This window comes from Eurytemora carolleeae, unplaced genomic scaffold, assembly GCF_000591075.1.
Source record: "Eurytemora carolleeae unplaced genomic scaffold, Eaff_2.0 scaffold590, whole genome shotgun sequence".
NCBI classification, from domain to species: domain Eukaryota; kingdom Metazoa; phylum Arthropoda; class Copepoda; order Calanoida; family Temoridae; genus Eurytemora; species Eurytemora carolleeae.
In genome coordinates, this window is record NW_019396585.1 from 155,722 (window position 1) to 181,950 (window position 26,229).

Genomic DNA, 26,229 nt, shown 5'->3' on the forward strand with positions numbered 1-26,229 from the left:
CTATCCGCCTAGAATGATTATATATACTATCCACCTAGAATGAGTATATATACTATCCATCTTGAATGATTATATTTACTATCCATCTTGAATGATTATATATACTATCCATCTTGAATAATTATATATACTATCCACCTAGAATGAGTATATACACTATCCATCTTGAATGATTATATATACTATCCACCTAGAATGAGTATATATACTATCCATCTTGAATGATTATATATACTATCCAATTCAAGAATGGATTCACTGTAACACCAACAAGTCCAAAGGTCTTGTAAATTTGATTTTTGTATCGTATGATTATTGGATTATTAAAAGTCATAACTTTTAATAATCCTTCTCCAGAGTTTTCTGTTTTTTATACCACTGTACTAAGAAGGCGAAAAAGCATAAACTATTCTTTGGAAAAGAGACAGACTTAGCATAATTTCGAATATGACGCATACTTTTGAAGGTTAGAACGGCATTTGAGAGCAAAACATTACATCGACGAATCACTTTTTCAGAAACATTGTACCTTAAAGGAACATTTTTAGTACAATAAGAAGACGTTTATTGGGCTAAAAAGCTTAAACACACTTTTTTCAGAGACACTCTTAACTTAAAGAACAGTTCATGGTATTACCAGCAACATTCTTTTCGTGGATTTTCTTATTTCTTACAACTTCTTCTTTTCTTCTGAACCATTTTGTTGCAACTACATGCATGACATATCAACAAGATTATAGCTAATTGCAAATTACAAAAATATTTTTCGACATTTTATTATCAAAAGAAAAAATCAGACGGCTTACTGTATGTTTTATGGTTTAAAAAAAACACGTACCTCTGTAGAGATTCCATTTTTTGCCCATTTCTCGGGACCGAATAATATTCTTAAAAAGTCGTTGTAAAATATATTCTGAATCTGTGCTATCAGCAGTCTTCGTGCCTCCTAAAAATTAACTTTAAATAACATTTTGTACAGTGGCAAACATAAACCATTGGAATCAACCATCTTCTTTTTTGTTTAATCGTGTCGTTTATTTGGTTTATAATTTAATTGAGTTGAAACTAGGGGTGGATACAGGGGGGGCTGGGGGACATTCGCTCCCCCCTGACAGATTCAGGGAGGGCCGTAGCCCCCCCCCTGAATTTGGAATTTTTTGTTCTATTTTCAGAATAGCAATTCTCAATAGCATGCTTAAGTGAAAGAAACCCTAGTGCAAACAGGAAAAATATCTGTCTTAATAAACTATAATGTGTGAAAAGTTAAAGATCTAGTTTTTTAGTCTTTAGTCATTAATTTTGACTCTTTTTGAGTCTTTTCAGTCGAAAAAAAATTTCGCCAGCGGCGCAATTTTTTGTTCCTAATTATGAATTTTTTGTTCCTAAAAAATCTTGCCCCCCCCCCTCACTTAAATCCTGTATCCGCCCCTGTTTGAAACTGATTATTTCTGAAATGTGACATTTTTTTCGACTATGTAATTTATAACAATTAGAAATTGAACACCGTCCGGTTTTTTTAACGAAAGACGAACACAACTAAAATCCCATTGTTTTCTATTCTCCAATAGAAAAATATGAAAGATTATTGGTTGATTTAAATTTAAATTATTATTAATGGATCCATTTTAATTTAATTGAAATTATTCCATTATTCCAATTTGATTTTAGGGAGTTAATCCAAATAATCCAATTTGATTTAAGATAATTAGTACCAATTGATTTCAGAGAATTTGTCCAACTTAATTTTAAGGAATTCAGTTGATTTTAGAGAATTTATCAATTTCAGGGAATCGATCCAATTTGATTTTAGAATATTGTTGTGTCATGATTTAAGAAAATTGATCCATGACTTAGTTTTATGATTTGATCCAACTTGATTTTATGGAATTGATTTAATTTAATTTAGAGGAATCGATCTTACTTGATTTTGAAGAATTGATATTACTTGATTTTAAAGAATAGACCTTAGTTGATTTTAATGAATTGATTTAATTTAATTTCAGAGAATTGATCAAACTTGATTTAGAAATATATTTATCCAACTTACCTGGAAAATGATATTATCCTGTTCTGCTGGATCTTTGTCTTGTAGCAAATTTGTTAATCTTGGTTTTAATTCTCCTAAAATATATTTTTCATATAGGGCTGTGGCATGTCCATGCCGTCTTATCATTTAAAAATTGAGATATCCTGACTATTCGAACTGAAAATTGCGGATTTATGCTGTAGAGACAATTCTGTAAATTGTCAGAATTCCACACGTTTCTATGGACGGGAAACTTTAACTTTAACACCTTATAACTTTAATAATACTTTTAACATAATTTGATTGTCATGACAAACAACCATATCTTAACCACATTTATCAAAAACATTATTTTAGATAATTCCATTAGTTACTTATTTTGAGATTAAAAAGTGGCGTAAAAATGCAGATATTTAAAAAGATTCTTTAAGAAGTGAACGACATAATGATTAAATTCATATTTAGCTCTTTATTAATATTCAAATAATGGCTTTTTTATTTTTAAAACATGTTAAAAGTTCAGAACTAATCATCTTTATGTTTACAACTAGCTTCAGAACCCAGCGTTGCCCCCTGTAAGCATATCTACTCGCACCGTTTACTCGCGCCTTGTCGTAAATTACGATTTAGCTATTTTTCCCCATAAAAGTAGACCTACTCAACTTAGAATCTCAAACCCAAGCTTAGAATAATTTCCGTGAATTTCCCGATCAAAATTTGAGGCAAATCGGAAAAGTTGTTTCTAAGTTATGATCGGACACATAAACAATCTAACAAGCTGAGATTAGAACTTTATATATCTAGCAATTGGGAACCCAAGGTTACTAAAAGTTACTCCAGCCAATTCTAGCTTCAGAACCCAGCGTTGCCCATGGTAAGCAAAGTTACTCGCGCCGTTTACCCGCGCTTTGTCGTAAATAAACGATTTAGATATTATTCCCAATAAAAGTAGACCCACTCAACTTAGAATCTCAAACCCAAAACAAGAACATTCTCATGAATCTCCCAAGTTACCCAATCAAAATTTAAAATAAATCGGTCAAGGGGGGTTCTCGAATTATGATTGGACAAACAAACAAACAAACAGAAATTACAACTTTATTTACATAGAAATAGATACATTAGATACATACAGAATGAATTTGAAGATAAATAATTAAAATTAATAACTTTGTACTGCGTTTGTAATTGTGTATGTTAAGATTTTTATCAGATATTTAAAAAAATGAGGTCTTCTATAAAACAGATGTTAAAGTTTTTATAATTTTTTTCCTGCCACAAAAAATGGACAGATATCAACTTGAAGTCTGGTTCATTTGAAGTTATTACTTCTTGTTCTGCCACATTGTACAGTGTTGGACAATAATTTTGTGATTTTTTGTTTTCCCAATTACGATGAAAACCCTACATGAAATGAGCCTGATGACGATTATTTCCTGACATAAATTTCTATGCTTGGTAACAGCAACGTACTAGGACCCCCAAGAAATTGTTCTACACTAAGTCAAACTAATTAAACTAACAATTAAATTCATATGCTTTATCTGCTTTTTTAACTGATATATGTTCGTGCTAAACCGAAATGATGATACAAGCTTACAATGTAAAAATGAAATATAATTTTCTGAAATAAACAAATGTATAAACACAAACCTCTTTAAGTTAATATAACTAGCGGAAGGGATGTTAACGTTTTCATTTTTTGAAAAACGATTGTTTCGTTATGAAAACGGCGACGAAAAATCGAAAACAAAACGATCGTTTTTAAAAACGATAGTTTTTTAAAAAGTTCGTTTTTAAAAATGGTCGTTTAAAAACGATCGTCGTTTCGTTTACGATCGTTAACGAAGAGAGAAAGCCGACCAAAAGGGCATCTGTACTTATCATTGAATAGTATTTAAGAAAATATCAAGAAGTTTTAGCTCCCCCACAACTTTTTAACTTCATGTAAGATTACATTCAATAAAGTTACATGTAATTTTTTTTCAAAAACGATCGTTTTTCCAAAAACGACCGTTTTTTATGAAGTTCGTAGTTTCGCTAACGATCGTTAACGACAACCCTTCGTTAAAGACCGTTAACGACGACCCTTCGTTAACGATCATTAACATAATTGTCAATAAAATTTTTTTTTCAAAAACGATCGTTTTTTTAAAAGCGATCGGTTTAAAAAAGCCGTTTTCTAAAAGTTTAAAACGATTGAAATACGTAACAAAACACGATCTTTAACGATCGTTTTCAAAAACGATTAACCTATAGCAGTAGATATACGCGTGGAGTTTTTATAAAGTTTAACGTCTAGATGATCGTCTTTCGACTTTTTTTGGTAGGATAGAATATTGGCCAATTTCTTAGACATTCTACCTATAGGTTGAACCATAGTCACACTATGGTTACGCTTTACCAGAGCAGTGTAGATAGATAGAAACGACCTATTGTTGTACCTATGGTAACATGAATAAGAAATTGGCCGTGTGTTTTGCATTTGGGGATTATTCAAGTTATTGCTACAGAATGATAAATACCCACCTGCAAGACGATTGTGTTCCTTTATACAAAGAGCTTGTAACATCATCGTCATTGGAGCGATATTTCCTCTTGGATCTCCTGAAATACAGAGGAGTCATTAGGGCAATATTTCCTCTTGGGTCTCCTGAAATACAGAGGAATCATTGGGGCGATATTTCCTCTTGGATCTTCTGAAATACAGAGGAGTCATTAGGGCAATATTTCCTCTTGGGTCTCCTGGAATACAGAGGAGTCATATCGACAACTTTCATCAGATCATGATGTATAAAAATAAAATTTGTCATATCAATGGAGTTTTAAAAAAAATCACCACCTTCGCAGACCTCCTACAGTCAGTCCTATTTTGTGAAACATATTCTTTTTTCTCTTTCATTGAAATCCCATCCCTGCTGTCAGAGACAATAAGAAGAAACATGGTGCACCCGCAGTTATAATGTAATGCTTATACACTACGTTAGGTGTGGCTCAAAATAAAGGAGGAATTTACCTGCAACGATTTTACCGTTCCTATTTATATCCTAGGTTGAACGAACCTACCTATTAGAAAGGTTGAGGGTTCATCTGAACGGAATGGAACTGGAAACCCTGGATGCTGAGAATTCTCCTTCATTTTACCATCAACTGCAACAAAAACGGCCTTTTTCAATGATAAAGTTTTTGAGTCTAAAATAAACATCTCCTTTTTATTAAAAAAAAGTCATCTATTCATTTGAAGTAGCAATTTCTGTTTGTTTGTTTGTAAGTCTGATCATAACTCTTAATACTTAGATTGATTTGCCTCAAAGCTTTATTGGTAAACTCGGTGGGAAATGTTTTAAAATTGTCAGTAGCGTAATTTGAGTGGTTTTAAATAAAGCAAGAAAATGTTGGGACTTTATAAGCAGAGGATAATGGAGATACAGGGTTACCCAGAAAGAGTGAGAATGGAAAAAGTATTCTGCCATGACAATGGTCTTTTAAATGATTGCAAAAATCTTAAATGTAAGGAAACAAACAGTGTTAATTCCGTACAGTCGTCTATAGAAGTCTCAACCTTTGTGGTTAACCCTGTATATATCGCCCATGGCACAGAGGAATGAAAGTGTCACAAGAAAATTTAAATCATAACAAAAATACCTTTTTCTCGAAGGGTGGCTAAATTCTTCTCCTCATTAATACCATAAACAAAGGAAGCGTCTTATCAGGAAAGCACATTTTTAAGAATTGTTTTTGAAAATATTATTTTTTTTGCCTTTTCTATAGACATTACATTTGCTTTAATTCTGTCAATAAAAGACTTGAATGTCAACATATTCTTCAAATATGCCCTACATTTTCTATAGACATTACATTTGCTTTAATTCTGTCAATAAATGACTTGAATGTTAATATCTTCTTCAAATATGCCCTACATTTTCTATAGACATTACATTTGCTTTAATTCTGTCAATAAATGACTTGAATGTCAATATCTTCTTCAAATATGCCCTAAATTGTTTAACTTAACAATGCGAGGACTGAATTTAATTAATTTGAGCTACGTCACTGAGCTACCTTGTCTACTAGTTACCATGCGGTTCAAATTTGAAATATCGATTCGATCAAATTAAAATATCAAGGAAGAATTTGAATCAGTGATTCAAATTTGAGCAAGTGGTAGGCAGTTCAAATTCATTATGTATATAGTCCTGCGATAGAATTAATGATATCAGTTTTGACAGGCTATAGCAGTTGTCAGTTTTGATTCTCATGGTTATTGGGACACTTTTTACTTTCTTGCAAACTAGAAATTATTTGTTTTCGCATTTTTTATCTTTTTAGAATCACTTGATTGCATTTTTTTCATTCAAAATACAGGAAAGTTCTTTTTAAAATTTTTGTACAGGACCATAGTATATTTAAATAAATGTATTTCCTATAAATGAGCTGACAAGATTTGTTGGATTTCTCTCCCGTCCCCCAGACATATCCTTAACAAACCAAAACAGTTAAAAACTATATCGTTTGGGGTTCCAGGCTCCAGCTAAAATACGCATCTTGATTCAACAAAGGAACTGAGTCCTTGCAACAAACTCCAAGTTTATAATTCCTATAACTTTGCAACCAGATGATGTAACCCTTTGATGTTTCCCACATAGATTAATTGATCTAACATAATCCAAACCTAAGGCTGAAAAGATCAAAGGATTAGAAAATCAGAGTTTGTGGCAAAGACTCAATTTCTTTAGAGTTCTGATATTAAGATTTATCTTTACAATTTGAACTTATATTTTAAATTAAATTAGTCAATATCGTGCGCACAATTTGACTAGACAGGCGCACAATAATTCAACATAAAAATATGAACGGGATGTTTTTCCATCCTTCTGTGCACAGTTTTCACAAATCAAATAGAAACAAACATGAATAAAACGGCAAACTCGACCAATTTTGATTTTGGGAAAGTTAAAATCTTTAAGGTTTCATAGTATATAATAAATTGAGTATTATATTATGGCTTGCAGTACTCCAGATTCTAATAAGTAAAATTATGTTTCCAATCGAATAATATCTTTCAGAGTAAAAAATACTTTGATTTTGGGATGGAGATCTAACCTTCCAACTGGGAGTAGCTCTAATGAGAGGAATACAAGGTCGCTTTAAAACATCTGATTCCTCCAAGTTTACAGGGAAACAAAGACGATCTTCTTGAGGAACAGTTTTTTCAGCGGCAAGCAGCTCGGGGTTACAACAATCAATATCAGCTGGATAATATTATTGTTATGAGACTGTCATTGTTATTTTGAGTCACATTTCATTCAAAAGGGGGAATTTTTAACGGTCTGATCAATTTCCGCCACATTGTTTGTGAAGCAGCACCCACAATTGATAATATTCAACTTTCAAAGAGGAGATTATTAATATTTCAATTATTCTTGATTAGCCAAAGCTTTCAAGTTATATCGGTCTTGTCACTCTAGAAATGGAGAGTCACATCTAATTTCATCTTAGTCCCTTTAAGTGACTAAAATGGAAAAAATATCCTTTTCAATGGTTTATCAGAAAAGCAAACTCAAAAACAAACTGAGTTAAGAAATTATTCATAAGAAAGAATAGATTTTTACTTATATGATTTAATAAATAATAATAATTAAAAAATACTTACTTCTAAACTGAGTAAAATGAATATCATGTGATATTGCCTGGCCAAAGTATATAAATGCAGAAGTGAACGCAGCTTTCTTTTCAGGATCTTTATCCTAGAACAAATTATAATTTTCAGGATCTTTATCCTAGAACAAATTATAGTTTTCAGGATCTTTATCCTAGAACAAATAATAGTTTTCAGGATCTTTATCCTAGAACAAAGTATAGTTTTCAGGATCTTTATCCTGGAACAAATTAAAGTTTTTAAGATCTTTATCCCAGAACAAAATATAGTTTTCAGGATCTTTATCCTAGAGCAAATTATAGTTTTTAAGATCTTTATCCCAGAACAAAATATAGTTTTCAGGAACTTTATCTTAGAACAAATTGTAGTTTTCAGGATCTTTATCCTAGAACAAATTTAGTTTTTAGGATCTTTATCCTAGAACAAAATATAGTTTTCAGAATCTTTATCTTAGAACAAATTATAGTTTCAGGATCTTTATCCTAGAACAAATTTAGTTTTTAGGATCTTTATCCTAGAACAAAATATAGTTTTTAGGATCTTTATTTAGTTTTTAGGATCTTTATCCTAGAACAAAATATAGTTTTCAGGATCTTTATCCTAGAACAAATTATAGTTTTCAGAATCTTTATCCTAGAACAAATTATAGTTTTTAGGATCCTAGGATCCTAGAAACATCTGTATTATATGATTATCAGGATCTTTATCCTAGAACACTTTATACAATATTAAAAATCTAGAACATCTGTATTATATGATTATCAGGATCTTTATCCTAAAAGACATTATACAATATTAAAAATCTTTATCCTAGAACACATTATACAATATTAAAAATCTTTATCCTAGAACACATTATACAATATTAAAAATCTTTATCCTAGAACACATTATACAATATTAAAAATCTTTATCCTAGAACACATTATACAATATTAAAAATCTTTATCCTAGAACACATTATACAATATTAAAAATCTTTATCCTAGAACACATTATACAATATTAAAAATCTTTATCCTAGAACACATTATACAATATTAAAAATCTTTATCCTAGAACACATTATACAATATTAAAAATCTTTATCCTAGAACACATTATACAATATTAAAAATCTTTATCCTAGAACACATTATACAATATTAAAAATCTTTATCCTAGAACACATTATACAATATTAAAAATCTTTATCCTAGAACACATTATACAATATTAAAAATCTTTATCCTAGAACACATNTAAAACAACCTACTCTGGTTAGGCGGGTCCAAACTACATAGTAAATTGTGATTTTTTTATTTGTATTATCTCGTGCTTTGTAGTTGAATAAAAATATGAAAAAATATGAAATATTAAGAATCTTTATCCTAGAACACACTATATAATTTTTAGAATCTATATCCTAGAACACATTATACAATATTAAGAATTATTATCCTAGAACATCTGTATTATATAATTTTCAGGATCTTTATCCTAGAACACATTATACTATTTTCAGAATCATTATCCTAGAACATCTGTATTATATAATTTTCAGAATCTTTATCCTAGAACATATTATACAATATTTAGAATCTTTATCCTAGAACATATTATAAAATATTAATAATTTTTATCCTAGAACACATTATACAATTTTAAGAATCTTTATCCTAGAACACATTATATAATTTTTAGAATCTTTATCCTAGAACACATTATACAATATTAAGAATTATTATCCTAGAACATCTGTATTATATAATTTTCAGGATCTTTATCCTAGAACACATTATATAATTTTAGAATCTTTATCCTAGATTATATTATAGTATAACAGTCCCCTATCTCAATTCAAAAATCAAAATAATATGGGGATGGAAAAAAATTGAGTCTTGCCACTAGTCCAAAAGAAATAAGTTATTTCATCAGACTCTAACTAACTAATTTTTCTAGCCCAATATCTTTGAAATCCGGTGTCGGACCGTTTATTTTTTAACCTAACCTAACCTAACCTAACCTAACCTAACCTAACCTAACCTAACCTAACCTATGAATTCTTTAAGATAAGATGTCAAAAGATTACACCATCAGGATGCTAAGACGTATGGATTTGAATATTAGAATTGGTGGCAAGAACTCAGTTCCTTTTAATCTTTGCAATCTTTGTCGGAGCCCTTTGAAATTCCAAACTATAGATCCTGTTAGATCTAAGTTTGAAATAAACAAAGGTTGCAGCATCAGGTTGCAAAAATATAGGGATAAAAAATTGAGTTTGCGGCAAAGACTCCATTCCTTTAGATTTAGAACTAGTTCCTGATTGTTAATGTTAGCGATTCCAGATCGTTCTTTTCAACCGTTCGGTAATTTATAGATCATTCCAATATTTTTAAGAACACGTTCTCTGTGTTCGTTCTTTTTTGGAACGATGGCAACAGTTCTTGATAATGCCATTCGTTCCTGTGAATGAACAATCGTTCCCCAGGAACATTATGTAATTTAAAGGATATTTAATCTAGGACACATCATTTAACTTTTTATGATATTTAATGTAGAACATATTTTATACAGTGATAACCAGATAACAATGGAATAGGAAATCGACACAATAGCGATACTTGCGTGTTTTGGATATTACAAAGTGAAATAGTGAAATTGATCTGTTTTAACAACATAATTGCTGTGTCTCGTGCCCATCGTGAACATTTTAAAGTTATAACTTGATTCTAAAAGTTGTCTTCCAATTCTAGAGTTTTCTGGTTATCACTAGAACTTTCAGATAATTTGTGCCTTTACTTTTTTATAGAAGTTTACTATTTTATCAAAACTTTGCTTGTGTTATGAGATCGCCTAGTTTTATCTTGAGAGGGCCGTTGGGAAAATGAAACTTATAATTGCTGGAAATACACTAACAACAAGTAATGATAAACTATAAACAGTATTTTAAAAACTAGTTTCCTTCTACCTTTGGTCTAGCATGCAAAGGCAGCTCATGATGAAAAACTAAACTGAGTTTTCTTGGGTTAGGAAGAGAAGAATTATATCCTCCACGTGGAGTTGCATAAGTGCCAGGCTCATCTGTATAATTAATGGATTAATGGGGTCAAAGAAAGAACTTTATTTTTTTCAAATATCTCTCAGGGTCTGAAAAATGAGAACCCGCAAGAAAAAAAACTCTCTAATAACCTCCATTTTGAAAGAGCGACATGTAAACTAAACCTGAAGTAGGAATAAGAGATCCAAGTTTATCTTTTATAAAAATGATTTTTTATTTTTGTTTCTACTTCAGAAAACAATTTAGACATAATCAGATTTTAAAACTTTTCAAACTAGAAAAACAACGATATCTTCTAATTTATCGATCAGATTTGGGTTTACAGGTACCGTAGTGAATCGGACATGGAGAGTTAAATAAACTCCATTTAAAGCGTTGCATGCCCGGATTTTTTAATTGAGGGTCAATCAAAATTGCAAAATTAAATCAAAGTCCATTCTAGAAGCCTTATCAAACTATAGTTTACGGACTTTTTGGTTAAAATATTTGAAAAAAAAATTTAATTTGAATTATTTAAATGTTTGTAAAAATTTATTTTTACTAAATCTTCTCAGTTCTATTCTTCCTGATAAGTCAAGCTTGGAAACATTATGACCTTTGGATTAATGATTTTATCTTCTGTTTGTCAAATATCGCTTCTAAGAATTTTTTATTATTCAACATGAAAATTATTATTTTTACCTAAGATGTATGTATGGGGGAGAACTCTTCGAAACATAAAATCTAAATTTAAAATTTAAAAAATTAATTTTCATATGGAAATCAGACTTTTAGAATAGTTATATAGTCAAAAATTTAATGATGTATTGTCGTTATATATAGACTATTAATTGGCAATTAAAATTGTCCAATGCGTTTTTGCGTTGAATTATAATGAAAAAACAAATTTATCTGTATTACCTTTTTCTCCTAGTGTGGGAATCAATAGGTTATTACAGGACCCTTTTCGTCAAAAAAAACTGATGGTTTTTTAATGTTTTTTTTTATATTTAAAAACTCAATTTCTCAATCCCAAATTCTTCTAATTCATTACCATTGGAACTAATCCTCCTTGTTCAACAACATTTCATTATTTATGAATTTCGAACGCCACATTGATTTTAATAAATAAAATGATCAGTGATCACCTTAGAGCGCTGGATAATTAAAAAAGAAACTTTGAAAATGTACACAAAATTTTACCATGCACTAACGACCAACCTCAGAATGTCTGGAATTAAATTATATAAAATAATTACTATGTTAAATAAAATAACATTATTATATTTTATAAACAGTGTATTGTGAAGCTTCTTAAATGGTGAGGCATTTATCACAACGTCGCCAGTTCCTGTAAGTCTCAATTTATCATAGAAATAGCAAATAAGTTTGTTTGATCCTTTGGAACCTGTGAAACTTCGATATCTGAAAAACAAAAGCAAAATATTAATTCTTATTTTTCACAAAGTTGATAATGCAACCAACCTTGCACTTATATCACATTTGCTAGAACTTTGCTCTGAAGCTAGGAAAAGGTCTAACATATCCAAAGAGTAATCTGTTCCTTTACCTTCTGAAATTAAAAAGCCTTTAAAGGAAGTGTCTGCAAAAATTAATGGGGACTAACGGTTGAATTTAATTGAATTATTTATCATATCTTTCTTTTTTATCCGATGCTTCAATAAGTAAAAATACCATCTCCTTTATATTTAAACCCATCTTATGATATTTAAAAAAAAATCTTAACGTGTTTCCAACATGTTTTCTTTCATTGTTTTAGTTATCTTATTTACTAAGTCACTTTTTTTGTTATAATCCTTTCGCTTCCTCACAGTTAGAACCATAAAACAGTAGAATGATTTTCTTCATTGATCTTGTTTTACGTCGCTTAGAATTTTTGACTTTGCAATTGTTGAAGAAGCTGATATATTCTGAAAAACTGTGAAGGAACCTTTTTATTGTTTTAATTTTTTAACTTTTTTACTTACTCAATTTTTCAGCAACTTTGTCCATGACTTTATTTTTCTTCTGTTTCTTATCTGCGTCTTCACTGTCGTGAACCAGCTTAAAATCTACTTTGAAGCGTTTGTACACTTCTTCTTCTTCCTGGATTTCTGAAAACATGAGATTAGAGGCCAAATTTAAAGAATTTAGATCAAGTCGCTGAACCGCCAAAAACCGGTTCCAATTAAGCGCCGAACCGGCTAAAATCTCGAAACACTGATATCAAATGGAACAACCATGCTTGAGACGCGGCTTAACCAAATTCTTTTAATTCGTCTTAGGTCTTAGGTTAGCACAGAACGTTTGTGTTGAAAACGATAATGTTGAATGCTTGATCTTGCCACTTTTGGTTTTCGGATAAAATGTTAGATCCCTTAATGAAAGGGTATTGTGAAATACTTACATGAAAAAACTATGTTAGCTAGTAGATGTGTGTCTTGCTATGAGACTATTGAAGCAAGTTCTAAGATTTGCATTAGATTTCTTTCTAATTTATGTAAAAATGACCTCAACACAGTTGTTTTGATAAAAGTTAAAACTCCAAGTTTCTGTAGTATAAACGCATAAAAAAGAAAATGAATGAAATCTATGAAAAATTAGTGATAATTACAAATTTTTGAATAAGCAATAATAATTTCAGAGCACGATTTTGTATATTCTGCAGTTCTCAAAAAAAAATTGATGCAGTTATAGAAATAAAAGCTTAAAGGAATACGAACTTACTATAACAGTCATTTTTTTTCTTTATTTTATGATTTGTCGGCCGGTGGAAGAATTGGAATTTTGAATAAAAAAATGGGAAAAATTCTGACCTGAATTAACGTCCTCGACCACTGGCTTGATCTGATCAGGGACATCCTCTAGTTCAGCTAAATTGTGTAGATCATAACTCACTCTTATAGAAGAGTTATTAAGATTTGAGAAGAAATATTTAAATGTCTAGTTAAGTATCGGTTATATACACTGCCTACTCTATTTTATGTAATATTTCGGTCCGGATACTGTACTTTGTTCAGTCTCTGTAGTCTGTACTATGTCCCCATGCATTTCATTAAACGATTTTGTTCATTTTATCTATACTGACAACTGTATTTAACTAAATAAAGAAATTGAGTCTTTGCCACAAAATTAGATTAATTTTAATTCCTATATCTTTAGAACCGAATGTCGTAGACCTTTTTAAACTACTAATTCTGTTAGATCAAATATTTTCAGTTAGCAATTAAAAAGTTTTACACCAGCAGGATACAAAGATAAAGTGATAAGAACATGTGAGTTTGGGTCAAAAACTCAATTTCTTTTCTTATTTTCATACTCTTATACTTATGTGTAAAATCAAAACTGTTGGGGCTAAGAGGTCACAAATTCATACCAGTAATGTCTTAAATTTTTACATTCTAATTCTGTCTGGTGGAGTCTAGTTGGTGAACTGTGGGGAAACCTGATGACGTAGACCGTAGATATTCCAAACTATGAAATCTACCAGATAATATTTTTAAAGTTAGAAATATCAAAGATTTACAACATCTTACTATACTGACTTTTTCATAAACCTCTACGATAAGATGATTCCAAATGATGAATTTAAAATAAAAAACTAAAAATTATAAATTATTCAAACTTACGCAAAATGTTTTCTAATGAACTTAGTTCATTTTCATCTTCCCCTCCATCACTTTCTGAATATTAGTTTTAATGACTTCTTTTTATTCAAAACTATGTTCGTTTTCTTTCACTTGGAACTTTTTTATCAATTGCGTAAAAGGAAAAACTAATAGTAAATACTTTATTTCTTCGTTGCATAATTGAAAGTGTTAATGATTGAAAGGGAAATCAAAGAGAAATAAAAGTTGAAAAGATTAAAGAATAAAAGGATTAAAGGATGAAAGGTTGAAAAGAAGTAAGAATAAAATGATAAAAGAATTTAAGAATGAAAAGATGATTTATAAAAGAATAAAAGGATCAAGTATAAAAGAACGAAAGAATAAAAGGATCAAGAATAAAAGAATGAAATAATAAAAGGATCACGAGCAAAAGAATAAAAGGATCAAGTATACATACAAGAATAAAAGAATAAACGAATCAAGTATAAACGAACGAAAGAATAAAAGGATCAAAAATAAAAGAATGGAAGAATAAAAGGATCAAGAATAAAAGAATAAAAGAATAAAAGAATAAAAGAATAAAAGGATCAAGAATAAAAGAATAAAAGAATAAAAGAATGAAAGAATAAAAGGATCAAGTATAAAAGAATGAAAGAAGAGAAGGATTAAGAATAAAAGAATAAAACAATAAAAGCTTCAGGTATAAAAGAATAAAAGGATCAAGAATAAAAGAATAAAAGAATAAAAGGATCAAGAATAAAAGAATAAAAGAATAAAAGGATCAAGAATAAAAGAATGGAAGAATAAAAGGATCAAGAATAAAAGAATAAAAGAATAAAAGGATCAAGAATAAAAGAATGAAAGAATAAAAGGATCAAGAATAAAAGAAAGAATAAAAGGATCAAGAATAAAAGAATGAAAGAATAAAAGGATCGAGTATAAAAGAATGAAAGAATAAAAGGATCAAGCATAAAAGAATGAAAGAATAAAAGGATCAAGTATAAAAGAATAAAAGAATAAAAGGATCAAGAATAAAAGAATAAAAGGATAAAAGGATCAAGAATAAAAGAATGAAAGAATAAAAGGATCAAGAATAAAAGGATGAAAGAAGAGAAGGATCAAGAATAAAAGAATAAAACAATAAAAGCTTCAGGTATAAAAGAATAAAAGAATCAAGAATAAAAGAATAAAAGAATAAAAGGATCAAGAAAAAGAATGAAATCAAGAATAATAGAATAAAAGAATAAAAGGATCAAGAATAAAAGAATGAAAGAATAAAAGGATCAAGAATAAAAGAATAAAAGAATAAAAGGATCAAGAATAAAATGATCAAGAATAAAAGAATGAAAGAATAAAAGGATCAAGCATAAAAGAATGAAAGAATAAAAGGATGAAGAATAAAAGAATGAAAGAATAAAAGGATCAAGTATAAAAGAATGAAAGAATAAAAAGATCAAGCATAAAAGAAGGAAAGAATTAAAGGATCAAGTATAAAATAATGAAATAAAAATAAAAGGATCAAGAATAAAAGAATGAAAGAATAAAAGGATCAAGAATAAAAGAATAAAAGAATAAAAGAATAAAAGGATTAAGAATAAAAGAATGAAAGAATAAAAGAATGAAAGAATAAAAGGATCAAGCATAAAAGAGTCAAGTATATAAGAATAAAATAATAAAAGGACCAAGAATGAAAGAGTGAAAGAATAAAAGGATCAAGTATAAAAAATGAATGAATGAAAGGATCAAGTGTAAATGAATGAAAGAATAAAATTATAAAGGGATAAAATTAATTTTAGATGAAAAATTTATGATAAGTAATGAATTATTGAAATTTAATGACTTTCCTTCTTCCATATCTTCGCTGTAATCATTTCCCTTCTCTGAAAAATAAAAAAAAATAATTTAGATGATTAGGAATTGAGTCTTTTCCACAAACCATTATTTTCTAGTCACTTTATCTTTGAAACCCAATGTTGTAGACCTTAGATATTTCAAACTGTGAATTCTGTTAAACCAAATGATCTAAGTTTAAAATTTCACAAACCTTCACCAGTAGGTTGCAAAGATATAAGGATAATTGTGGAAAAGACTCAATTTCTTTATAATGAATTTGTAAAGAAAATATTCGTTAAGATATTATGGTAAGAAATTGTATATATTTGTGTATTTAAATTTATAAAACAAATCCTAATTGAATTATTTAAGATTATTAGAATATATTTGTCTAATTTAATAATTTCAATAAGGTGGATCATTTTTAAAATATGTTTCACCTACTTGGTTTGTGAAAAAGAAGACAATACTTCTAATTTCATTAGGTGATCAATAAAAAACTTGGCATGTAGTGTAGAAGAATGTAAATGCATTGTGCTTCAATAAATGACAATTTTTTAAAAGAGTGCTATCATTAGAGACATGCAGTTTTAACTGAGGTTTTTGATTTTTGTTTTTTTATCCTGAAAAGAATTGAGTGTTTGCATTGCCGCCAAAAACCCTGATTTTTTAACCATCTTTTAAACGCAATGTCGTAGATCTTAGATATTTCAAACTATGAATTCTGTTAAATCAAATCTAATTTGTATAATGTCAAACTTGTACACCATCAGCTTCAAAAGAGATAGTAATTAGAAAATTTAAGTTTGTGGCGAAGAATCAATTCATTACCGTTAGAAATTGAAACATTAACTTATCTTTATCTTAGATAAAACTGATTATCAGTCCCTTTAAAATAGATACCTTTAACCTCTTCATATTGTTCATTTTTAGGAGTTGTAGGTGCTGTAGTAGCACTCGTGCTTGGGACTTCTGCAAAAATGTTTTTAAAAAATGGCGATTTATTTATATTTTTTAATTTAGTGCTATAGTCCCATAACTATCTATTTATATATTTTGCTTGTCTGTCTGTCTGTTTGTCTATATAATAAAACAATTTTTTTTTAAAATTTTTTTTTCAAATATTTTTTNGCTATGGCCGGCCAAACGGCTGGACCGATTGGGCTGAAATTTTTTGTGATATAGGCTTAAAAAGATTCGTATTTTTTTCAAATATTTTTTTTCACGGGCAACGCCAGATCTTTCAGCTAGTATCCAATAAACGTCTAAGCGGCGGAACTGATCGGGCCCAATTTTGTTTTGGGACCCAGCCAAGGGAACGTTTATGGATGCTCAGAATAAAAAAAAGTTATGATTTTCGTAAAATTTTGAAGATCAACGAAAGCAAAATTATAAATCTGCAAAATTTGTCATTATTGTTTCATAGAAGAGGAAATGCTAGAAGCGCCCTGTGAGCCTATTATCATAAATAGTATAAACTTCTATGTTTAATAAGTCAGTTAAAAATTAAAAAGGCTTCAATCATATATATACTTTGTTTGTCTGTCTGTCTGTTTGTCCGTTTGCATCCGATAAACGTCAAAACATTTCTACCGAATCAGTCCAAATTTTTTGTGGAACCTTACATGACCACATGGAAGATTTATGGATGGTCAGAATTAAAAAATGTGTACCTTTAAAAATTCTGATTTTTCAAGATCCAGGAAAAAAATGATAAATCCGCGAATTTTATTTTTGGTATTGTAAAAGTGGAAAAGGAGATGGGCGTGAAGCGCCCTGTAATTAAAGTAATATATATTTACGATCATATCTTTGTTGGAAGTTCCTGGAAGTTTCTTTTCATTGCATACAAAAACTGCGATTTGCCGTTCACTCATTTTGTAAACAAAGACAAATGTGCGCAGAAACAGAAACTTTCTTTTAAACTTTGACTCACCTGGAGTTTCAGTTGTTACACCATTCGATTTTTTCTCCAAAAGTTTTTGATTCTTATCTTTTAAAACAAGAAGTTAGAAGATTACAGAAAGTATTCTAGAGCAATGGACACTTTTACAAAAAGAGAACGGATAAATTTCAAACCACAAAATTTCGTCAACTTCTACAAATGGAAATTGTTATTGTAAAATTGTAAAAGACATACTTCCACACAAAAGATAATGTTTTTTTTGCCAAATTGACTGATTTTCTGTAGGGAATTTTTTAAGATGGAAATTTTAGAAAAAAAAGTTTCTTTTGCAATTTGTTTATTGCACGGGCAACGCCGGGCACTTCAGCTTGTATGTCATTAATATGTATGTCATCGTAAACATCTTTGTCTATAAATGTAAAGCTTTTTTTTACTTATTCAGCAACGTTGCTACCAATGATAACATAAGTCTGAAGTTTAAAATCTTTGAAACAAACTTAAAGTTTGCAAAATTTAAGCATCAGCTTTGGAGAATTTCTCAATTATATTTTTAAGGAAATTAATTGATAGAAAATAAAAGTTTTAAAAAATGTATGGCAGTTTTAGCCGATAATCCGATTCCAAAAACCTTCTTTATAAATATCCTACAAGCGTAGGTATAGTTGAGACAGTACTACTTTTCTCACTTTTACTTTTAATAATAGCTTTGTTTTGGTAAACATATTGCTAATTGAATACTGCACTTGTTGTAATAAAAACAAAAGTTTTATTCAAAAACAATTATTCTTAGAATATTTTTGTCAATAATTGCCGGTCATGTTCTTCACCCCCCTCCCCTCCTCCCCCGACCAGAAAAATGGTATTTTCAGAATTGCAGAAAATTTTAAAAGTAATAAAGGCTTGCCAAAAAAAAATTCTTTTTCTTTATAATTTTGAATGCACGGAGCAATCCGAACCCTAAGGTGATGGTATAAAAAGAGCTTCCTCGTTATTAATGAATTATCATCCTAACTAGGTAACTTGACATTTTTAAACTAAAAAACTAACCTTGGTGTTTAATTTTTGCCACAAAGTATCCTTTGTCTGTTTTCAACAAATATGCTCCTTCACCACTCATTTCACTGTTTTCGTGTTAATAAAAGTTCAAAACAAGATTAATGTTTTTTAAAGGTAAATTAGTTTTTGGATAAAATTCAACTAAGTTTTACCGAAGCTAATGCCGAACTTAAAAATGTCTTTTCTAACTTTCCAAACAACGATGGTGGATTTAATACACAAGGTGTTTTGAGATGCTGAATTGTAAAGGAATTGAGTCTTTGTCACAATAATCCCTATATATCTTTGCCATCCAATCAAACTCTTAAAGGGTCTGTAAAGGAAAAATGAAAGGGGGTATAGGCTGAAAGCTAATAACTTTAGCTCTTGATCGCGACCCATGAAAGTTTTATCTGATGTTCCTGTCTCGAGAAATTGATATAAAACTGTGTTAAAATTATACAGTCCCTTTAATTCTATTAGAACAAATGGTCTAAGTCTGAAATATAAAAGGTTTACACCATCTGGTTGTTAAGACATAGCGCTTAGAAAATTCAAGCTTGTGGTAAAGACTCAATTTCTCTCTAAGGGCTATAAAAAATAGAAGAGTGAGTAAGTAAGGTAAAATCAAAGTCCAAGGCGTTGTAACACTGTAAAGTTGACCCAGTCTTGAGAATTGATGAAAATTTTCATGGCAGTCTTGGTATTTACAATTTGTGATTTGCTCGGCTTTTGCTGCTCTATAAACATTTTTGGAGATATCATAAACAATGACAAAACTTAATGGGAGTGTTCGCGAAAAATGAAATGGGGTATAGGCTTTCACCGAAAAATAATCGAAAATAATCGCTTTTGATCACTACTAATGAGTCGTTTTTAGCAATTTTCTCCTTGTAGAGGCAACAGATAGAAGTAAGATTAGTAGCGATCAAAAGCGCTTATTATTCGCCGTAAGCCTATACCTCCTTTCATTTCTCGCCGAACACTCCCTTTAACCTTATGAACTGTATAAAATTCTAACATTTCCACTTTTTAAATGCAGAAAAGCTTGAAAAAAATGTTTTTTATAAAGTATCGACAAAAACAATTACAAGTAGTCACTGAATTCCGACGAATGTAAGGAAACCCTGTATTAGATCGATTTGAACATAGACAATTTGAGCCATCGGCTATCCTCGTGGGTACTACAACCGAATAATAAATATACATATAAACATTCAAGATATGTCACATTTGATGCATAATCTCAACCGTAATGATATTTAGAAAACCCTCACTGTAAACATGAGAAATGAGTTTGAATTTTTATGTTCCTAAAATTGACTAAACTAAGTAAAATTAGAAAGCATAAAGCCATCCTGTGGCAAGGGCCTGACTGCACTAATTAGATTTAAATATTATGTTTTAGGAAAGAAATCTGATACTTATGTCACGCTTACATATATAAGCAATTCATGCATAGTAAAAACATATGCTTTTGGGTCCGTTTTTTGCTTTATTCTTTCATTCTTGAAACATAATTTGTTATCAATTTTTTTGAGTATATGTCGTCTGCAAACTCGATTTACAAAAAGTCCCAAATAAAATTTCTAAATCTTATATGTTACACCTCATTTTCTTTTATGGAAATTTAAATTTGAATACCAATTTTATAAATTGAAAATTGATTTGGTATATCAAATTTCTTTTTGGGAGGGAAGCCTATTCTCCAAATATCGACCTATCAGATCAGAACCGTAAGAACGATTTAGAAATGTGTTTTGATTGCAAAAGTACTTTTTATAGCTCTAAAAAAATAGATTATATGTATTTTAAATGAACATTTTTAAAATATTTAAAACTGTTTAAATTTGCTCCTCTATTTCATGATGATGTGAAATAAAACTGGTACAAAATCGGACCGGAAAACCTTGTTGTATGAGCATTTGAATTTACGTTCGGACTAATTATCTTATTATTATAAATCCTTATTAAAATCTTTAAACATAAAATGTGAATGTAATGATAATTTTTTTTTACTTATCACAATGACAATATCAAATTTCAAACTGTTCTTACTTCTTCAATTTGTGTGCTACATACCTTCAATATTCTATAAATTTCAAAAATGTCCAAAATTTCAAAAGAATGATTCATGGTTAGTGCTACAATATCTAAAACATTCTGAATGTTAAAAACTTGATGGTCTTTTTGCTTCATATTTTACAGGTTTTGTACTTTCTGAAATAAAGCGTTTTTAACGGCAAAATCATTATTGGAAGAATGGAGCTTTTATCATTTCTTTAATTTTAATTAAATTTTCATTTACAGACTTTTATTATGCGGATTTACAATTAAAAGCAATAGCAAGTTGAATAATTGTTTTTCTATGGCTGTCTTTCAATCGGATATGGATGAATTATTATTGAGGTAGTCTTTGCTAGACGTCAAAGAAAAAATTTCCAGAGATAGAAATCCTGAAATTAAAATTGATGTTATTTCTTTACATATTAAAAATTAAAATTCCCTTACTAACTTACTTACGAACTTCTTACTTACCAACTTACAAAGTTACTCACTAACTTACTTACTTACTTACTAACTTACTAACTTACTTATACTTACTAATGAGTTCTTTCAATTTTCTAGGCTTGTCTGAACAATACAGCATAGGATGATTTGTAGAACTGTAGATGACTTGCAAGCATGCACCAAAATAGAAAAATCCCAGCTTCAGCGTACAATATTCAGTGTTCATATTCTTCACCAACAAATTATATCCGTAAAGTTTAAGCTAATATTGGAAGTTAAAAAAGAGTTTAATTCAAATGTAAATAATTTTTTTTTTTATGACAATGTTTTTAACATAAATGGGTTTCAGTTGATTCACAGCGCTCCTCTAAGTATCAAGGTGTTCATGGGGGGGGGGGGATTTTCAAATTCTTTAAAAATAAAAAAACAACAGCGTTCAAAGCGTAAAAATCTATAAATAATTTTAAATAAAATATATTAGATATCTGAAGAAAAAAAATATTATATTTAAATCATTTTAGTCCAATTTCTTTGGGGGAACTCTCATGACCCAAGGGAAGCTTTTTGTATGGTCGAAATGGTAAATTTTACTTAGAAAAAAAAAAGGATTTTAGAAATCCATCGATGTCATAAGAGCAAACGGTTTTGCAAAACTGACCAATCCAGAAGTTATGAGGACACAAAGTTGTACCATAGATTTCACATAAAATTAATTACATCTTATTTTTAGAAATGAATAGCGTCCTTGTCCTATTCTTTTGTGCGCCCACATTAGCATTTCCACAAAGTAAAGGTGAGTCAAAGTTTATTAAAAATTTACTTAGATAAAACCATATATGTAAATGATATTTAAAAAGAAGATTAAAAAAGGTTCAAGAATCAACTTCAGAATTAGATAAATTACAAATAACAAAATTTTATAATTTGAAGAAAGATGTGAAATTGTTAATTCTGTATAATAAAAAATAATTTTGACGACATAAAACGCTTTGAATCTAAAGGTTGAATTTGGTCGTCGGCCTAAAATGAAGTCTTTGACAATATAGATTATGATCTGCAAAAATCTGAAACAAAAGAATTGAGTCTTTGCCACAAACTCAAATTTTATAATCCTTATATCTTTGCAACTAGATTATGTAAGCCTATGATATTTCAAAGTTAGATTATTTGTTTGAAATATCTAAGGTTTACAACATTGGGTTGCAAAGATATTGGGATTAGAAAATTTGAGTTTGTGGCAAAAACTCAATTTCTTTACAGTTGCGAAGAATCAAGAATGTAAGAATACATGCGAAAGTCTCATCTGTTGTGGGTATAATGCTCAATAAATTTGGGCGGTGGCATGGGTCAGAAAAGCAAAATTCAAATTAAAAAAAATAAAACGGAGCACGATTATTTGCTTACTTACTAACTCACTTGCTTTAAACTCACTTGATATCCCTCATTTACTATCATGCCTCACTTGATATCCCCTCATTTACTATCATGCCTCACTTGATATCCCCTCATTCACTATCATGCCTCACTTGATATCCCCTCATTCACTATCATGCCTCACTTGATATCCCCTCATTCACTATCATGCCTCACTTGATATCCCCTCATTTACTATCATGCCTCACTTGATATCCCCTCATTCACTATCATGCCTCACTTGATATCCCCTCATTTGCTATCATGCCTCACTTGATATCCCCTCATTTGCTATCAATCCACTTGCTATCCCCTCATTTACTATCATGCCTCACTTGCTATCCCCTCATTTGCTATCAATGCACTTGCTATCTGTTTTGCACTTGCAAATACGTTGCAATCAAAATTTAGATGCTAACAAAGTAACAAGTTCTTAGTTGCTATCATAAACTTGTTGCTTTCCAAATTAGTTGCTATCAAAAACTAATTGCTTTCATAATCAGTTGCTATGAATACCAGTTCTTGGTTGCTAAAAACCCAGTTTTCTCAAATAATATTATTTCATAATAATAATGAAATAGGGAGAACAGTAATAATACAATATTGGAATATGGTATTAAGCTTAAATCTTCATCTATTCATCTTTGAAAAACCGAACAATGTTGGAACCTTTACTTGAGACAACAAAACGAGTTGATGGTAAATAAGTTTGATATCAAATGTTTGGATAGCACTGGAGGCTGATTGCATGTGAGTTCATTGCAAATGAGTTGATAGCAAATAATCGTGCTCCGAAAACGTCTAGATTTTAATTTGTAAAGAAACAGACTATATATTTTTTTGTTCATGTGGACTTTACCCTATCTTTAGACTACCAAGACAGGTTTTCAAGATAGGTTTGACGGTATAGTGTCGCAACGCCTCGGTCTTAACTCAATAACTAACTTTTGTAGTACTAGACATGTACATTTTAAAACTTTCAAGCAGATGGTTTACCTTTATTTTTACAAATTCTTAACGATTTTTGCGTCAAAGCTTACAAACTTTATAACACTTAAAAAATTTATAAATCATCTTATTATTAAACATTATATTTAATCACTGACTTATAATTATAGTTGCCATTGAACCACTGGAGATTCTTTGTCAAGATGGATCAAAACCCGAAACCGTATGCAAACAGGCACCCTGTGGTCCAGGTAGGAAACCACATGCAAACAGGAACCCTGTAGTCCAGGTAGGAAACCACATGCAAACAGGCACCCTGTGGTTCAGATAGGAAACCACATGCAAACAGGAACCCTGTGGCCCAGGTAGGAAAACACATGAAAACAGGCACCCTGTGGTCCAGGTAGGAAACCACATGAAAACAGGAACCCTGTGGTCCAGGTAGGAAACCACATGAAAACAGAAACTCTGTGGTCCAGGTAGGAAACCACATGAAAACAGGAACCCTGTGGTCCAGGTAGGAAACCACATGAAGACAGGAACCCTGAGGTCAAGGTAGGAAATCACATGAAAACAGGCACCCTGTGATCCAGGTTGGAAATCACATGAAAACAGGAACCCTGAGGTCCAGGTAGGAAATCACATGAAAAAAGGCATCCTGTGGTCCAGGTAGGAAACCGTATGTAAACAGGAACCCTGTGGCCAAGGTAGGAAACCATATGCAAACATTAAACCTGTGGTCCAGGTAGGAAACCATATGTAAACAGGAACCCTTTGGTCAAGGTAGGAAACCATATGTTAACAAGAACCCTTAGTACCAGGTAGGAAACCGCAAACAGGAACCCTGTGGTCCAGGTAGGTAACCACATGTAAAAAGAAACCCTTAGTTCCAGGTAGGAAACCATATGTTAACAAGAACCCTTAGGTCCAGGTAGGTAACCACATGTAAACAGGAACCCTTAGTTCCAGGTAGGTAACCACATGTAAAAAGAAACCCTTAGTTCCAGGTAGGTAACCATATGTTAACAAGAACCCTTAGTTCCAGGTAGGTAACCATATGTTAACAAGAACCCTTAGTTCCAGGTAGGAAACCATATGTTAACAAGAACCCTTAGTTCCAGGTAGGTAACCATATGTTAACAAGGACCCTTAGTTCCAGGTAGGAAACCATATGTTAACAAGAACCCTTAGTACCAGGTAGGAAACCATATGTTAACAAGAACCCTTAGTTCCAGGTAGGTAACCATATGCAAACAAGAACCCTTAGTTCCAGGTAGGAAACCATATGTTAACAAGAACCCTTAGTTCCAGGTAGGAAACCATATGTTAACAAGAACCCTTAGTTCCAGGTAGGTAACCATATGTTAACAAGAACCCTTAGTTCCAGGTAGGAAACCGTATGTTAACAAGAACCCTTAGTTCCAGGTAGGAAACCGTATGTTAACAAGAACCCTTAGTTCCAGGTAGGAAACCATATGTTAACAAGAACCCTTAGTTCCAGGTAGGAAACCATATGTTAACAAGAACCCTTAGTTCCAGGTAACCATATGTTAACAAGAACCCTTAGTTCCAGGTAGGTAACCACATGTAAAAAGAAACCCTGTCCAGATTTTCAATTTAAATTAAATATTTAGGAAACCCTACAACCATCACATGTGATAAGAAACCCAGTATAAGTGTAGTACAGGAGAACAGTAATCAACCACAACTTGGATCACAAATTCAGCAGCTAGGGTCAGAGCTACCACAGTTATCACAGATTGGAGCACAATTACCACAGTTAGCATCACAGATTGGAGCACAGTTTCCACAGCTAGGATCACGGTTTCCACAATTGGTAAGCGGCCTCTCACAGTTTCTGAATAGTGGAGTATCTCAAATCATGAATAATCTGCCTGGAGGAAGGCAACAGGTTGGAAATGGTTTTCCCCAACTTCCTATAAACCTACCCAGAGACAGTGATCTTCTTGGTAATTTACCCTCCAGAGTAAGTAGTCTACCAGGGGGTCTACTTAACAACCTGCCCTCAGGACTTACTAACTTATTCGCGGGTAATAATTAGATCCAAGGGTTCACAATCCATCATAATGAGTAAATTTTGCCCCCTACAAAATTAGAAAACATTTAACAATCTGTATTTCCGTAATATCGAACAATAGCAAAAGCATTTTTAAATTAAGAAAAAAATGTCAAGGTTTTTGAACAAAACAATGTAACTTTATTTGAAATCTAAATAAAACATTAAATTTTGTATTACGTTCTTGGTCTTAA

The 26,229-nt window shown here is 30.7% G+C and overlaps 2 protein-coding genes across 2 annotated transcripts; one reads left to right on the forward strand and one right to left on the reverse strand.

The window, feature by feature from the left end:
* Window positions 1-130: 130 nt before the first annotated feature.
* LOC111705926 (chorion peroxidase) lies at window positions 131-20,491 on the reverse strand. Its single transcript, XM_023478634.1, has 22 exons — window positions 20,400-20,491; window positions 19,099-19,172; window positions 18,082-18,138; window positions 17,049-17,117; window positions 16,157-16,192; window positions 14,334-14,387; window positions 13,521-13,577; window positions 12,693-12,818; window positions 12,190-12,277; window positions 12,113-12,129; window positions 11,626-11,667; window positions 11,407-11,448; window positions 10,636-10,748; window positions 7,680-7,773; window positions 7,130-7,278; window positions 6,450-6,504; window positions 5,672-5,731; window positions 5,093-5,176; window positions 4,556-4,633; window positions 2,048-2,121; window positions 839-946; window positions 131-190 (listed from the first exon to the last, which is right to left on the reverse strand). Exons 1-22 carry the CDS (start codon window positions 20,441-20,443, stop codon window positions 131-133), a joined length of 1,581 nt encoding a protein of 526 aa, XP_023334402.1. The 5' UTR covers window positions 20,444-20,491.
* A 1,465-nt stretch (window positions 20,492-21,956) lies between these two features.
* On the forward strand, window positions 21,957-26,114 carry LOC111705931 (uncharacterized). Its single transcript, XM_023478644.1, has 4 exons — window positions 21,957-21,976; window positions 22,328-22,390; window positions 24,129-24,209; window positions 25,593-26,114. Exons 2-4 carry the CDS (start codon window positions 22,330-22,332, stop codon window positions 26,018-26,020), a joined length of 570 nt encoding a protein of 189 aa, XP_023334412.1. The 5' UTR covers window positions 21,957-21,976; window positions 22,328-22,329; the 3' UTR covers window positions 26,021-26,114.
* Window positions 26,115-26,229: the final 115 nt, after the last annotated feature.

Excerpts from the sequence above, each read along its gene's own strand:
- LOC111705931 (XM_023478644.1), top strand. The coding sequence starts at position 22,330 with ATGAATAGCGTCCTTGTCCTATTCTTTTGTGCGCCCACATTAGCATTT. Across the intron at positions 22,391-24,128 it reads AGCATTTCCACAAAGTAAAG|TTGCCATTGAACCACTGGAG; the intron begins GTGAGTCAAAGT and ends TTATAATTATAG. Across the intron at positions 24,210-25,592 it reads ACAGGCACCCTGTGGTCCAG|GAAACCCTACAACCATCACA; the intron begins GTAGGAAACCAC and ends TTAAATATTTAG.
- LOC111705926 (XM_023478634.1), bottom strand. The coding sequence starts at position 20,443 with ATGGCTTTATGCTTTCTAATTTTACTTAGTTTAGTCAATTTTAG. Across the intron at positions 16,193-17,048 it reads ACAATATGAAGAGGTTAAAG|AGAAGGGAAATGATTACAGC; the intron begins GTATCTATTTTA and ends TTTATTTTTCAG. Across the intron at positions 13,578-14,333 it reads TTCATTAGAAAACATTTTGC|CTGAACTAGAGGATGTCCCT; the intron begins GTAAGTTTGAAT and ends TACACAATTTAG.